At 35.6% G+C, this 18,165-nt stretch overlaps 1 protein-coding gene across 1 annotated transcript in view; it reads left to right on the forward strand.

Annotated features, from left to right (window-relative positions):
* Nucleotides 1-17,653, forward strand: part of LOC137645820 (mucin-2-like) — an 84,396-nt gene extending 66,743 nt beyond the window's left edge. The window contains exons 3-5 of the mRNA XM_068378792.1: nt 6,778-6,821; nt 10,124-10,321; nt 12,250-17,653. Coding sequence (XP_068234893.1) covers nt 6,778-6,821; nt 10,124-10,321; nt 12,250-17,256 — 5,249 coding nt within the window. The 3' untranslated portion in view covers nt 17,257-17,653. The remainder of the gene's footprint in view (nt 1-6,777; nt 6,822-10,123; nt 10,322-12,249) is intronic.
* The last annotated feature ends 512 nt before the right edge of the window (nt 17,654-18,165 follow it).

Raw genomic sequence — 18,165 nt, forward strand, 5'->3', positions numbered from 1 at the left:
ACCGTCCTTGAAATCCCTTTTATTTATTAATGTTTGCTTGATATCGCATTGTTCTGCAACTTATTGCATAATAATGTAATGATAAATGAATTCCCTTCCGTGTGCTTTCGTAATCTGAATGCAAAATGCAACGTTAAAATATAAAACATTCCATCCACTTAATTCGTTCGGGTCTGTGGCTTTATTGTGACCCATTACCTCTTGCGCTTATCTCCTAAGATCTACTGCATGTTTCGCAATATTTGTTAAGAAAGAAGCGTAAAATTTTTTGTCATATTCTGAGTTTGGAATGGGGAAAAGAGTGAGGCTCTAAAAGGCGTCGCACTTTCTAGGAGATTTTCTCATGACCATATCAATAGAGTAAATTATTTTTTAGCGAGGCAGATTTGCACTGACTTGTAGGGGTGCCCTTTTAGCTCGGAAAAGTTTCCTCCTATCTGATTGGTTAAAATTATCTCGTCCAACCAATCAGCGATCACTAAAAAGAATTGACTATAGATATTGTCAGGGTATGTTTCCATTGGAAATGGGATTTATGGAAGACTACATGTTGATTGATGAGACAGTTACGCCAATGTGGCCCAACATCAGAAATATTGGTTAGAGTGAATGATTCATTTCGGATTTTACAGTGTTTAGCAAGTTTTCGCATAAAATTATTTTGAACGCTATGCCATTCTAAAAGTTTCTTTTCATCGGTTTCCTATTTTGACTTTCAATGGATGCTGATTACCGTGGAATTGGAAATGAATTAGGTTATAGACGGCCTCCATTGTTAATTCACTGGAGTATTTATTAATGGCAATAGAAAACAACAGGTTTCAATATCAGTGTATTTCATACATGGATTCTCTGCGTTCAGCAAAACAGTGCAGGAGACAGCAGCTTAAGATATAATTTGACTCTCCTAGATATATACAAATAATCTTTCAGAAATACATATCATATATCTGATAGTAATCTACAGTATATAAATACCAATGCAAAAAAAACAAAAAAACAAAAATACAAACGTTCTATGATATTTAATTTATTCTTCTTTGCCAGTGTCTCCATTGACTTTTACAGTTTACACGAAACAGACCTTTACTCTTCTCTCTCTCTCTCTCTCTCTCTCTCTCTCTCTCTCTCTCTCTCTTTTGTCATCAAGATATATCTAACTCCTTCGGAATATACCTATAGAATCCAGTTTCTCTGATAAAATTTACTCTAAGAGCTTGAAAGTTTCAGATAAACCGATAATAAAGTTTGATCCTCATCCATCTCAAAATCTGTAAAACTCTTCCCACAAAATTCAACGGGAAATTTTCATTTCTTTTTAGATAACTTACCGCCAACGCAATAATAATAATAATAATAATAATAATAATAATAATAATAATAATAATAATAATAATAATAATAATAATAATATCGGTCTAGGGCTTGGGTCTATCACATAAGTTCATCAGAAGATTTTTGGGTAAAAACTCTTATTTATCTAAAATATTTTTGAATTCAATAAAATTTTCTTTAGAGCAAGCAAACTAGTGAACACGAATTGAAACTCAATAATTTATGCATTTGATATTGTTTTAAAGATGAATAAATAGGTCTCTCTATATGCAAATTATATGCGGACGAATGTGATGTATTCTTGATAGATGCATATTGTTCATAGAGTTTACAAGTGTTTAAATTTCGATGGTTATGTGTACGTATAAAATTGTATGATGTGTAGGCTACCATTTAATAGTGAATTAGGTTAATACATATACACGCACACACATACACACACACACATATATATATTTATATATATATATATAAATATATATATATATATATATATATATATCACTGTGACATTTTCATACATTCAAATTGAGAAAGTAAGCAAAATATGAACATATAATTGTAATTCGATGGAGTAAGGCTGCAAAGAATCAAAATAACACAATCAAAATACAGAATTGTGTTCAAATAACCAGGATGTAACTTTTGAATAATATTGCAGGCTCAACATTCTCTCTCTCTCTCTCTCTCTCTCTCTCTCTCTCTCTCTCTCTCTCATGTGTAATCACAAACACAGCAAATACGTAAGATTTCAGAAACCCAGATGAAGAATCGTTGAAAGATTCCATGAAATAAGAGAAACAAAGATAAGAATGAGGAGGAGACACAGATTTGTAGTTCAAAGGCCATAAGATTCATTACTGTGATATGGCTCCCAAATACATGACACGGAAAGTAATGTCGATCACCTAACGGTTCCAAATTTGCCTTATTTAAAACAAACTGTCCTTCTATCTGAGGCGAGACAAAGAGTCAATCGAATCGGACAATCGGTTTGTCTCGAAATCACGCGTGAAATCACCCAACAAATTCCTTGTTCCAGATGGCGTGAAAAGGGGTTCACAGAAAACCTTGGTTTCCTGGTGATGATTATACCCGGATTTGATAAATTATCGGATCTTGTCCTTGCCCACTTTCAGAGTGTGGTATTCTCCAGTATTTCTCGAATAATTCAACGAGGGTTATCTGCCATCGTCCCGGAAATAAAGTCAACACTTCGGTTCCTACATCATAAAAAAAAGTGGATGCAGAGGAATTCATAGAAACCTTTAATATTTCTGAAGCAGATTGATTTCACACTGGCAGGTGCTATCAAAGAAACACCCAGATAGATCAGAGGATTACGGATTTATAGAAATGGATGCATCGATAATTTAACCTTGGCTGTATATTTTGACGAGAGAGAGAGAGAGAGAGAGAGAGAGAGAGAGAGAGAGAGAGAAGATTACTATGCCTTCGCTCCTTTCTTCATTGTTATCAATATCATCATTCATTATATGCAAACATCCACATGAAACAAACGAGCGTCTAAAAAATAGAATGTTCATGTGCAAAATGTGGATGAAAATCTCTCTCTCTCTCTCTCTCTCTCTCTCTCTCTCTCTCTCTCTCGGAATTCCCCGTTATATCTATAACCAGCCTTGAAAGACCAAAATTACTTATGATCATGCACAAAAGTAGTGAGTGCACGACCAAGGGGATAGATGAGTGGAGAGGGGGAGGGAGATGGTTGTTGGTCAGGGGAGTGTTGGATGGTCTCAAATGACACCTATGACAGGTAAGTAATTGTAGATAGTGGAAGCCCTCCGAGTCATTCATCACGGCCGAAGTTTTACACACGCGCTCTTACGCAAAACTAATACGCGCCGCCGCTTGCAAGGTGCAAACACGAGGTTTCGTTGTCTGCTCGTTATAAAAGAAAATTCGTTTTCTTGTAGGCTATTTATTCATCGTCTGCTTTACTGTGAGGTTATGCTTTGCATTTAAATATTTTGGCGTTAATCCAAATTATTATTATTATTATTATTATTATTATTATTATTATTATTATTATTATTATTATTATTATTATTTAAGATAAACTAATATTCAGGTGTGAATAGTCACAAGGCCATTAAATTTTCAAAGTTTGCTTCCACAAAATAAGATGCCCACATGAAAAGCAATATAAACAGAGCCAAGAGAGATATAAATAACGAATACTTCAGGATGAATCAGCGTCACTTATGCGCATGAAACTTTTGCAATTGTGTTTCGGTTCGTCCTCTTCTGTTTGGTTTATCATTTCATCATTTCCTTTCTCTTCTTTCAGTCATTCATAGAAGCTCCCACCGGACAGCAATCCTCTTGAGTCTTTTCCACAATTTGTAACAATAATTTTGTATGCAAGCTGGTCATCCTTACCCAGATTGCGTTACGATAAAGGCACCTACGGGCTACTGAACGTTGCTTCACACAGATGAAAATTTGTTTTTTAGAGAAGAAAAAATTATGAAGATTTTCTGAGACGAATGAATGACGAAAACAAAGAAGAAAAACAGCAAATTGTAAAGTAACGACGTCTGCGTTGTCTTATCTCCAAAGACGCATTTCATTAGAGCTATAAGCTAGAAAATCAGACATGCAGAATAGCCTCCATACTAGGCTAAAGGAGAACTCTATTGGTCTCCTTTCATTGCAGGGATCGGGATAGTAAAGGACAGCCATGTTCGTCTCGTTCCCTACATAGCAAAATATAGTAAATGAATAAATTAAGAGTAAAGGCGTAATTTGCTTTTCTAGCTAGTACATAAATACAAAATTTACTAGGGCCAAGTGGCCATCCGATCATTTTACAGTTAAGTTTTTAAAAGGGTGAACTACAGTACTGTTTATTGAACACAATAGACCACTTAAACAATAAAACGATTTCGATTTAGAAAGCTTTGGCAGCCAATAATGACGATTGCAAAACATAATGAAAGTGATGTCAATTTTCTTCGCTTAAAGAATTGCTAAGGTTTTTTTTTTTTTCGGAAAAGATGTAGCTGATCCCTTACACAGAAATATCAGTACAGTTGCGGGTGACATCTTGAACAAAGTGCCATCATTAACGGAAACTTGAAGTGCAGCTAATGTTAACATTGAAAGAGGCAACGGTCTGAATTTTGAGATGCACCATTAATGACTCAAACGTTTGATCTACTGAGCATACAGAAAACAATCAGTAAAAAGTTTAATTCAGAAATCGCAACATCAGCAACTTTAAATGACAATAGCCTACAAGAGTCGGAGTACTTGATGTAGTGAGTGAAAGTAGGAACACACGAAGGAATTGGACTATTGGCAGCATTTGTAACTCTAAAACTTAAAGATTTTCACTCAGCTTAATTTTATCTGATTGTAACCTAATTCATACAAAAGTTCCCTGATGAAAAGTAGCTTATGGAATATTGCCAAAAGAGATATGAGCCGATGATTATCTAAATCCTTATATTCATTCCTGGGTAAAGCAAGAAAAAAAAAAGATTCGGGGAAACTACTAATACACAGGCAACAGAGCAACAAGGGGAGAAAAGAGTCACAAATAGGGAAACATGGAGCCGCCCTACACCTACACTACACTGCATTTATCTTTAGCTTAACTGACAGGAATATCTGGTCTGGCAGTCGTGCTCCCCGACAACGCAACTGTTGCCTTTATCGGATATGACCATATTCATGACAATTCAAACCGTGCACCAAGGATTTCTAATCTTAATTTTGAGATCCCTTGACTATTTCATAATCAAAGACAATTTCTTTGACCGATTTACTACTGTATTTTATTGATGGTATATGTTAATCCTTCCTTCGTTTTATTTTTTACATGTTGCCTCTGGGGAGGCTCCTTAACTAATCCATGGCACTATGCAGTGTGTGTAAATGTTAATGCTGTCATTAGTATTGTTAACAAGAGTCTTGGTGCGATCTCGATGTAATCTATTCTAGACAGACATTTCTCTGTTGACTTATAGTCATTATAGTGCTAACAACTAACAAAATAAATCTACGATAATTGCCACACAAACCCCATAGAATCCTGAAATTATCCTTAAATTAGGATCAGTTCATAGAAAAATAGAAAATGGATCTCTTGAAAACTTTTACCGTCTTTTCCTTAAGTTATAGACTTAAGCAAGTTTAGCAATAACTTCTTCCTTATATAAAAACCAATTTGGAAAATAGACCTAATTAACAAAGCTCAAAATGTTGAATGTGCTTAACACTTTCGCACTGTACTGGTGAGTCAATCCGTAATTACGAAGGTGGCATTAGTTATCAGAAATCATTACATTAAGATTTTCAATGAAATGAAAAAAGTAGATTCCACCGACCTTGAAAAAAAAAATGAGAGAGAGAGAGAGAGAGAGAGAGAGAGAGAGAGAGAGAGAGAGAGAGGAGAGAGAGAGGAGAGAGAGAGAGATTTGCACTATTACGATAACGGTTATATGTACATTGGTTGATTCGGTCATAATAAATGAAGCAAAAAGTTTACTTTTCTAAAAGTTTCCTCTTCCGTTTACCGATATTGCATATCTATAATGGAAGTTTGTGATCAGTAAAAGTTCTCATTCCTTGCACTGTATTTTTGAAGGGTTTGGCAGAATGGCCAATGGGAAACAATAAAATCTATAGTTAATGATATTCACATTAACTGTCACTACATATCACCATGTCTCACTTAATCTTAAATAATCTTAACATCAATGTTACAGCGAACGTTTGTAGATCTATAATTATCAGGTTAAAATACACTCTATTTACCAGCGTTACTGTTCGCATTAATATCATATCAGAATTTTTTATGGGTTTGCTTGTGGTGTTGATTGTATAACGAACAATAACTTTTTCAGGGAGGAATCATTGATGCAAAACATCGGGAAAAGTTACTTCATCTTTGTTACGTATATTAACGTGTAATTGTGCAATTCTTTTAATAAGTGGAGCGAAACCAATGACTTTCCTCGTGTGTCTTTTATCTTTTTCAAGTTTAAATCAACTTAAGAGGTAAACGTTTTATTACTTCTCATAGCTTTCAAAACAATTATTTTGTAGTCAAATATTTCTTTATGATCTCGCCATTTTCGAAGCATATATTTGAAGTCTGTTAACTGATGAACGTTGAACAGTACTCGATGCTTTTAAATCATGACATGGAGACAAATTTTATTGGGTTTATTGTGTGCATTTATTCTTCTCGGCTTCATACCCTAATCTGGAATGAGAACAATATATTTCATCATAACTTTTAGGAGAAAATACCTTAATCGTTTCACATGATTTGTTGTTATTTAAATGTTTTTCTTGAATGTTTCCGGTTTAATACGATCTAATTCATATAAATTGATTAACATTGGCAGTGATGACAATTAGATCATGTGAATGAGAAAAACAATGACAATGACTTTCTTTCTTTTTCAGGACTGTGTTTTTTGGCAGACTTAATCGGCGCTCAAACATGGGGGGTGAGTGAACACGTTTACTTATCTCTTTTGATTTCACAAAGTCAAAATTATCTTCACTCTTATGAAAATTATAAGGCACAGAGTTTCTGGTTTTAAATGCCTATAGATAATCTAATAAAATTGTTACTTCAATATTTTGTTGCATTTCCTTGCATGGAAATACTTGGTTTACTTTGTTTTAAGGTTATGGGAAATTTTCTGTTTGAATTCTGGTGATGATTTTGAATCATAAGGTAATTATACTTATAATGATTTTCACTGCAATTCTTTCAGGTTATTTTATCAACTAATAACGTTTAATTAAATACTCTTCTATCCCTCTTCAGTGATAAAGGTCATACTCACATGAATGTCAATTATGTATAGTATACTGTATATATATATATATATATATATCGATATATATATATATATATATATATTCATATATATATATACATATATATATATATATATATATGTGTGTGTGTGTGTGTGTGTATATTTATATATACATATACATATATATATATAGAGAGAGAGAGAGAGATAGAGAGAGAGAGAGAGAGAGAGAGAGAGAGAGAGAGAGTATCGTCTGTTCAAGCATTTATGAAGTGTTTAATATGACATTCATTGTCACTCAGGATACTTGGATTTTCTTCAACTTGCTTGTATGATTGCCCTTAATCTGAACTTCAGTTTAGTGCGACGAAATTAATCTCAAAATCTAACCAGTCTTGTAAAAAAAATGGCAAGAATAGTTTATTTATTGATATTTCAAAGCTAAAGATTAATTTTCAGAAGTTTATTTTCGACATGAAATAATTTACTGCAGATACTGAATCCCCCAACATTCGAATGATTAAACACGAAACTGTTTTTCCACCCGAACGATGACCTTGTTTCGCCTTTCGTGAACAATGGCAGTTTTTTTTTCTCTCTCTCTCTCTCTTTCTTTTTTGATATTCTCTCCTCGCCCGCAACAGTGGTTCTACTTTTCCCTGTTCTCAAAGATTAATTACTTTTTATTGGAAGGAGGAGGGGTGGATTTTTATTAGGGATACAAAAATCTGTTTAAGAGACAGTCGTGGTCATACATTATGCAGTATTCATTGCTGTGCATCCTCTTTTATGATGTTCAGATTTAACTTTTAGATAATAACAAGTAGTTCTGGAACTTGCTACCTTATACGTATTTTTCCTAGAGGGGAATTTAGATGCATTAAAGGAGCAAAAGTCTGCAATATCAATCAAATTTAATCAGCCATATAGATAATTAACTAAGCATTTGTGAAAACGAAATAAACACATACGAAGCCATTAAAGATAAACTCAGGAGTTTGAGCAACCTATGACACCCGGGTAAAACTTCCAATAGTTGACTGAAACATTGAACCAGGGCAACATTTTAAGTAGACGAATAATTTATTATTTTTTTCTCATGTTTGTTTACTCTTTATATTTGTTATCATTGTTTAGATAGTTTTAGGTTTCGTTGAAAAATTTTTCCCAATTCGGTCAAATCATTATTTTTTTTTTCTTTTTTTTCTTTTTTTGCTAAAACACATACAGCATTTCAAAATTAACAAAGAAAGAGATAAACTTAAAAAGTCATGCTTTTTTTGTTTTATCTTTCATCACTCGAGAATGTGATAAAATAATAGTGCCATCTGTTATCATTTTCGACTCAGCAATTTGACTCTGGAAGGATGGTGGGCTACCACGTAATATCATTATTGTTTTTATGATAATGCAGTTCGGAAAGCCAGTTTGAATGAGCACTTCTGTGAATCTTTTTATATACTTCACTTACTTTCGGCGTATTCAACTTTTGTCATTGCCACACCAGCTTATGCTTTGGAAAAGTTATCCAGGTGTTTCTCTAACAGCCATTTCAAAGATAATGATAATACAAAAAGAAGTAATATTAGAATGTCTTTAAACTTCTTAATGAAATCAAAGTTAAGCAGTATTTACGGCATTATGCAAATGGAGAGAGAGAGAGAGAGAGAGAGAGAGAGAGAGAGAGAGAGAGAGTGTGTCATCTTATAGTTTAAGAAGAACTTTTTTTTTGGTACAACAGATAACACCCCTTATGATTATTGTCCTCTTACCTAGAAAAATTATCACACTGCATATGCCGTAATTTCAAAATCCCGTTAAAAGCAAAATCAGCCCAGAGATACCAGAGTACATTCATTTTTGCCAACGTGTTGTAATTCAACAAAATTAGATATTTTCTTGACCATCGTATCGTGATAGCACTTAACATATCCATAAATCATATTTTCTAGTATTCGATAGCGCAATATCTGGATTCTATATAATCTCGAGGTTTCATAATTATGTTAACTACTGCTTCCCAGGACCGAAATTGTTTGTTGTTCCTCTTAATGGGCCTCGATCAAAGTCACTTTGAGACTATTGGTGGGCAAAAATAACTTTAGTTTGCGCTTTATCTCCATGATATAGTTGTTCCTGTGCTACAAAACTGCCACTGAGAGGTTTTGCTGAATGTATGTATTCGAATGCTTGTTTACCGGAAATTTGTGCAAATTGCTATTTCGGGTGACACCATGTGTGAATTTTTTTTTTCTTGTCTTCTGTACTGGTATATACTCATGCAAGGCCGTTGTCAACTTGACAATTGATTAATTGTCAGTTCCCTAGCGTCACACATTGGAACAGCAGCGAGCCCAACTATAAAGATCTATATCACCAAAGCGCTGTTTTACCCATAAACTATAATTTGTTAATTGCATTTTGAGAAATTCATATTCATAATAAAAACATGAGCGCCCATGCATCTTTCAGATTACGCTGTTTAAAGTATCACCTTTGAGCTTTTTTTCTTCGTTATTCTTTGACCACAATATCTTTGAAATTTAGCGGCATAGAAGTTGAAAGCTCCACCAGAGGTCGTAATAAACATTATGGTTTACCTTAAAAGTTTAAATTTTATTTCCTATGCATGTACAGTTGAACACAGGAATTCCTGGTACACCTCACCTTGAAGAAGTGCACCCAGCCACCCACTTACTGCGTGGAGAGTTCCTGCATTTAGCCCCTGTGTTCTGCCATCTCTCCCTATACTTGTTTGGTTAGTCGCCACGAAGTAAAGTTGTGGCAGGGTGCACTTCTTCGAACCAAGGTGTGCCAGGGACTCTTGTCTCCAAATGTAAGCCTACATATTGCATGTGTATACTCTTAGATATATATTACAAGTAAGTGTATTGCTAAAAGAATATTTTCAGTTGTTCATATGGTAGAAACTGGAAACAGCAGATCTGTCCACTAAAATCCCACCCATTCTTTTCTTACAGAAATCCCTCAACGTTCCGCCACTCGGCCAGAAATTGGGGCCACTGAATTCGGAACTCCCTGTGGTGCGATTTGAATGCGCCGGCAGAGGAGGAGGTTATTATGGTGACATGGATTTCGGATGCAGCATTTTTCATTATTGCACAGCTGATGGTACGAGGTACACTTTCAAGTGTACCAAGGGTCTAAAATTCAACGAGGTAAGTTTATTTTCTCCGAGAGTGCGTTTTACAGCTTAGCAGTGTATTCGATTGAGCTCAAAATATTCAAATAGATGTAAACAGGGACAAATCTATATTAAAGTTTACATGAGAATTTTACAATGGGATGTGTTGTGAACTTAGAAGGAATCAGTTCTTTTATGAATATAATATAATAAAGTATTCTTATTGTTCGTGTTAAGTTCGCTTAAGCACAATATTTATTACCTACAAATACATCAAGATAATTAAATGAAAGTTTGCTTTGATATTTCTCTGATATATGATCCCACTGTAATTGTTGTCTCTTACCAATTACCATCAACCATATTCAGCGATAGAGCCATACTTTTCCATATATATTCAACGACGTCGCTTCCATTTTAACATCGTTTGCCATTTTGACAATTGCATGATAATTTCAGTTTCAAAAACAATTTTCCTCTATCCACTTTTGCTTTTTCCCTGTTAATCTAAAGTCTTCTGTATAAACTATTACTTTTAACTCCTGACCACTGATAGAGGTTATCTGCCTTCCGTAAGTATTGCAAAGTCACCTATGCAAACTTATCCTTACATCTTTTTAATTCACTTGCAAGTGCAATGCTTGTTAGGTCTACAGTTAACCTTCACAAATAACATTGTAAACCTAATGAATATCCTGGACCAGTTTAAATCAATTTCTACTCTCTATCTATCTCGTAGTTTCATTTATTCAAGACGTTGTCTTTTTTTTTTATATTATCATAAGTTATATTTTTCCTACAGAAAAACCCTCTATGGGTTTTGTGATAATCAGCCATTAGACATAGAATATTTTTTCCACACTGAGATTTTTCCATAGTTCTATTTTTCCATAATGATATGCATGTTTATAAACTCAAGCTAACACAATTCAGATCCATTTCCTCTTCGTTCACTCATTATAAGGGCTATATCTGACGTGGACATCTAAACCACGCATTCACTATAATTTCTCTAAATCTCTATAAAAACATTCAAACTGATGTTTTCCTGTTTTTAGTCTCAAACAGTTCTGACGTTCGTTTCTATCCACTTCCTATACAAAAAAGAATGGGGAACCACATTGGAAAACCAAGTGTTTGAGTGAAGAAATAGGAAAACCATTGAAATTCAGGGATGCACCCAACCCAACTTCCTGGAAAACCTTTGATTTCTTCAATAGAATTACGACGGAAGTCTCAGAAAGACTATTGTAAATACATTTGAAGTCTTTTCAGAAATTATTACAAACGTACTTGAGACCCTTGCCTTAAGAGAAGCTGTACAAATTCCTCGTAGAGTTATCTATATTTGAATTAACTATGGAATAAAAATTGCAAGAATGGAATCAAAATTCGTTCAACTATATTTTACCATTATCCAAACAGAAAATGTGAGCTCTCCATTTTTATTAAATAACATTATTTTGTTCATATCTCATCGAAAAGTCATTACGTTCTACTAAAATATTTCTCGTTATTATATATATATATATATATATATATATATATATATATATATATATATATATATATATATATATATATATATATAAATATATATATATATATATATATATATATATATATATATATATATAGGCTAAGAATTATAAAGAAAATCCTTCGTATAACAAAACTCATTCTCAAGTTCTTTTTCTCTTCCATTTATATAATTAATTTGTTTCACGTTTTATGATGCTTATTTCATGCTGTTTTTCTTTATTCATTTTTAAAACTGTAACCAATACTCTGTTAAGATATCTTATATGACATGAGATTATCATACTACGCTCATAAAGGGAAACAGCGTACTGTACTTGAATGTTGGTAATAAAAAACTTACGGTCACTCTCGCTAAAAAAAAAAAATGATAATGTGTAACAGCCCAATTACAATTACCATTAACCTTTTATTGTTTTACAGATGACAACATCGTGCAGTGCTGGCTTTTTCGGAGACTGCTCTCACCCTGAAATACTGGGCTCCGCTGGTCGAAACATGACAGCTGAACCAGCTCCTGTTAAAAGTTTCCAAAATATACCAGTCTTTAAAGGGGAAGACAAGAGCTATGATGATGACCCTAGAGATTATCCAGAACCATTTATACAGCACTACGATCCTGCTTTGGACCTTAATTATGATTATTATGAGGAAGAAGATGCAAACCAAGGATCACACGATGCCCAACCCTCTGCGTCCAACATTCTTCCCGACAGCAACTTTGTCAATTCGAAAGCGAACTGGAATACTGGCATGGAATCTGCATTATCTGCATTTGCTTCTTTAGTTAATGTGCCTTTAGATACCTCTTCAAATGCTAAGGCTAGGATTGACAGGATGGATACCGAAGACCCTGCTGAATATGCAAATAACATTGACCGTACATTCATTGCCCAGCCACCACTGCATGAAAGTATAAACGAGAGGGAAAACCTACGACAGCCCTATAAGTTTTCTAGTTATAAAAATGGACCTAAAAAGACTGTTGGAATTGGCAGTTTTACTGGCTACAGCCGTAACCTAATACCGGTCAGTCCTCCTCCCTTGTACCCAGTCGCTCCAACTGAAAATTATCCTGGTAATCAAGATCAGATAAGCAATGGTCCGTCGAGTAAACAGTTCCAAAATATCATACCTTACAATCTAAAGGATTCGTATGTACCTCAAGATGAAAGCATACATCAGACTACTCCGGATACATTCCGCCCTTCTTCTCTTATGACGGACAATCCAGAGGATTTCCAGCCTGTTCCAAATTCTGATAATGAACAATCAGAGCATAAACGTCCTTACAGACAAGCTACTCATCAATCAGATCATGGAGGATTTCCTTCTAATTTTCAGTCCTTTTCCCAAACACCAGGTCCCTTTGCACCCACAAGATTTCCCCCAGGCCACGCCCCATTTGGAGGTCCATCTTCTTCCCAAAGAGGATTTGAAACATCTGGAGGATTTTTACCAGCACCAAATTTTCCCTCCTCGGGCAATTTTGTGTTTAACCAGCCACCAATTCATCCTGCAGTGTTCAATGCCCCATTTCGCTCAGTCTCACCACAATCTGGGCCAGGATTTAGTAGACCTAGGCCATTAACTCACACAACTTCAACTTTCAGTAATTCACCTCCAGAGCATCATGCTCATTTTATTCATCACCCAGGCCCACCCCCACCTCCTCCTCCCCGTGGACATAACTTTGGACATCCGGAGGGACATAACTTTGGACATCCGGAGGGACATAACTTTAGACATCCAGAGGGACATAACTTTGGACCTCCCCCTGATGAACTAGTTCTATTCCGACCCCAAAGCCAACAAAATGATAAAACATTTATACATAGTAACAGTTTCATCAATACTCCAAGCCATAAACCTCCATCACCCCCAGCAGTACGCAATTTTATCCACCACACAACTCCATCTTCAGTTCATACGTTTGCAACTTCACCAGTTCAAAACACTTTCTCATCGGATTTTCAAACTAGACCTACACCTACTCCTGGATTTCTTCCAACCCCCTCTCCATCCCCATTTAACAATGATCAACAAAATCCATTCAATTTCCAGCATGAACGGCCACTCCTGGAATCATTCCCAAATATCGCAAGGCCATTAGAATCACAAACCACAGACTTACCTCTGTTCTCAAACAAACCTGTTCATCATGATTTTGTATTTCCTATCTCAACTACAACCAGACCTTCATTGTCAACTGTTTCAGAACCCATATCAACAAATCAAGAAGAAACTGACGCTCATGGTACACTGTCAGAAGAAAGACCCAATCTTCCTCCAGCTCTTGACCCTCGTCCTAATAGAAGGAGACGACCGGTTGCTAGTCGAAAACCTGTTCCATTTGCTAACCAACAACCGGTTCAATTCACTACATTCCGCCCAGTACCCTTCACAACACAGCAACCTATATCATTTTCAAAAAGGCCACCATCAAGGACAATCAGAAAAAATATTGCCAATAGATTTAATGATGGAACTCCAACTCTTGTAACTGGTTTAGAACACTCTGAATTCCACAGCCAATTCTTACAACCAGATGGAAGACATCCAGGCATCCCACAAACTCAAACAGAGGTTACAGATACTTATACTGAATTTGATGATTCCCAACTTAGAGAGCCTGATAGCCTGCAACCAGAAGATTCTGTCTCCAATAATGACTCTGGAAAGCATTTTTCAGATTCTTTACTGATAACTAATACAGAAAATGTTGATGCCAGTGATATCTTATATGAAACGGAGGATGAATCAAACAACATTGTTGAATACGGAAGTGACTACGATGTTGTCACCGACACTCCTACCACCAGTCCTGCACCTCCGTCGACCACCACACAAACAGTACCAGTAACATTCAGGGGACCATTATTGCGTCGAAGACCAAATCTAAGAAATCGCGTGCGTACAAGATTACCATCAAGAGGTCAGACTACACCTCAACCTAGTCAATCTGACGAGAATATAGTTGTAAATGATGAAAATGATTCATCAAATGATCCAGAAACAACTGATGCATCAGATATAACAACAATCTCTCCATTCCGACAGAGAGTTCAAGATCGTCTTAATAGATTCAAGGAACATCAAAGCACTGAGACATCAAGTACAACAACTGAGTCGCCTGAGGAAGACAATATCGAAAATAGCGAATCTAATTCAGAAAGTGAACCTGAAGCACCAAGAAAACCTACAGGTCCCAGGAATACAAATTCTGAACGTTTCCAAAATTACCGTGATCGGTTACGCAACAGACTCAGGAACAGAACTCCCAGAACTACAGTAGCCCCTGACAGCCCTAGGAGTAATAACAATCAGGCAGCATCTAGACCAAGTTCTTTACTTACGAATCAGAGAAACCGGCGCATCAATCCTTTGAAAAGTAGGCGTCAAGAAACAGTGGAAACCACAGATGTCGACAATGAATCAACACATGAAAATGTAGCAGAAGAACCTGTGAATGTAGAGATGAAAGAAAATAAAGACTCTGCAGATGAAGTCCCTGACACTGAAAAGGAAACACCGCTAGACAAAGAACCTAACACAGATCAACAAGTTCAAGAAACTAGTCAGAGTTTAATACAGAAGCCTCCTCCTTCAGCAGATCTATCAATAAATGAGGCTAATGGATCTGATGTTAGCAAGAATGAAGATGATAGTTTAGTGGTAAAAAATGAAGAGGAAATGCCTAAAGATATTCAAGAAACCGACCCAGATTCTGCTAATGTTGGGGTAAACGCCAGTGATAACTTGAAGGAAAGTTCTGAAAACCCAGAAAATGACAAGGAAAGTACAGATCCAAAAAGAAGGCGAATAATCAACCCTAATTTCCGTGCACGTTTCAGAGAGTTCATAAAAAACCGAAAGAGTCGTGTAGATGCGAGTGATTCAATAACAGCTCCAGATACAACAGGTGATGAAACAGAAGACAAGCCAGATGTAAATGAGACGCCAGAAGTGACCCAAGATGAGAATTCAAGTTTGAGTTTTAAGGAAAGAATGGAGCATTTTAATAAAAATCGTGAAAACGTAAGGAAACGATTTCTTGCAAATAGACAGACCAGTGATGGAGATCGTGCAGGCAGGAGAATACCCCAAAGACCATTCAGAAACAAATTTGTTGCTGAAAATGAGAAAAGTAGAGAAAATTTGCAAATTGCTGATCAAGAAATATCTGTAAGCACTGTTTCCCCTGAAGTTCCTGAACAATTAGAAAGCGTATCAGAGGGCAACGATAATTCCCAGTCTCAAAATGCTAAAAGGAACTCTGTTATCGTCAACAAGGTCACTGATGGATTTACACCTGCTTTAAGTCCAATTCATGTTAAATCACCTTTGATTGAACATCTTTCTTTACAAGGCACTACTACTCCAGTACAAGAAACAGAAATAATAACTGCTGCTCCATCAGCAAAAGTTGGAGATCCCATCGCTACCTTTAAGGTATCAGCAACATTGACGGGAGAAAATGAAGGGGAATCTCTAATAGATAATTCCAAGCAAACAGTGGAAAAAGAGTCTGGATTAAATTCTGAAGAAACAAACAGTGAACAAAAAAGCGCATTGGCCTCGCCAACTCTAGAACACTTGCAAGAAAAATCAGGGGAAATAAAAGAAGATCCAACAAACATGGGTGATGGCACAAAAAGTCTGTTGGAACAGCGCGAAAATGTCCCTGTACCTGAATTTTCAAGCTCTCCTGATGCACAAAATCTTCATACAGAATCGGAAAAAGAAGAGAATCTGCCAGGCAACAATAACCATATGCAAAGTGAAAATGTAGAGGCTGACCAGTCGCCACCTGAATCCAGAGAAAATACTCACATTTCTTTACCAAATACAGAATTGCAATCACCGAAAGACAATGACAATTCACCTGAATCAAGAGAAAATGCTCATGTTTCTTTAGAAAATACGGAATTGCAATCACCAAAAGACAATGACAATTCACCTGATATTACTGGTAGTGATGCTTTACCCCGTGGGGAAACTATAGACACAAATGCAGATATCACAGAAAAGCAGTCAGATTCAGAGAACAGCCCACAAGTAAACGGAGAGGAAGAATCGGGACTATCCGGACCACCTTTGAATGATAACGAACAGACACCAACATTAAATCTTGATGAAAAACAAGAGGAAATTCATAATCCAGATACCGTTCACAAAACAATTCCTGATACACCTAAGCCTAAAGTCACTAAGGAATCAGAGTCTACAAGAGTTTCTAAGCCAACGTTTGACATCAGTGGTGCAGGAAACAAGAACGCAAACAGCGAATCTTCAGCTATCTCTGCCTCTGATTTTAGTGAAGAGATTTCAAATAGTGCAACCCCTGTGTCACTTTTGCCAATTACAATGTCCACTGATCCCCCAAAATTGCCGTTGGAAATGCTACTACCTTTATTTAGAAGAAGGTGAAAACGTGCCTGTGTTCGGGTATTTGTTATAATACTACATTATTATCATCTTACAATTTTTTTACTGAAAAATTATCCTGATCTTGTTACCTTAATAGTAACTGTTCTGACGTGTGAACATAAGACAGTGAGCAAGAATGTTGAACGGAATATTATTTTGATGTTGATGACTTCTTTCTGCTCTCTATAATCGTCTCTTTTTGCAGAATTTTCATAGCCAGGAAAAAAGTCACGACAACAGAAAGAGATCTTAGTTTCTCTGAATTAGTAGAGTGTGGAGGAAAAAGTTGAATTTATAAACTATTTGTAAAGTATGTCACATTCCCCATCAAACAGGATTTGGTGGTTTAACCTGCAAAGGTGGTTTATGTTGTAAGGGAATCATTGTTTATGATAATAATTTCTTATAATGACATAAGTAAGATAAACAAATGGCAGTCAGGCTTAGATAACTTTCGGTTTACCAGTCCTCTATTAGAGTGGAAAATATAGATAAGGCAAAGTTGTTTGGTGAATATGCTGGAGCTTTCATTGTAAGCTCTAAGGAAACATAATGACAGCAGAAAACAAGTCAAATGTATAGGTAGGATGAATTTATCTATTGACCATGTTTATTAAGTTTTTGTTTTTCTCCTGCTATATCCTTTGCCACTACTATTAAATGGTTATCAGAAAAGCTTATTTCTTTGCTAAAACTGATACTTATCTATATCTATGTTAATATAGCCTTACGATAAGTATTCGTTATGCACCCATGTATACAAAAATGTGTATTACGATTCAATTTTGATAATCTACACTATTGTTGGAGGAAAAACTAAAATATTTGCAATACGATATTTTAAACTGAGCTTATAAATTGTCTATTAGGCTGTGAACACTAAAAGTGGCGACATATAGTTAATGATTA

The sequence above is a fragment of the Palaemon carinicauda genome, chromosome 8, assembly GCF_036898095.1.
Source record: "Palaemon carinicauda isolate YSFRI2023 chromosome 8, ASM3689809v2, whole genome shotgun sequence".
Taxonomy (NCBI): domain Eukaryota; kingdom Metazoa; phylum Arthropoda; class Malacostraca; order Decapoda; family Palaemonidae; genus Palaemon; species Palaemon carinicauda.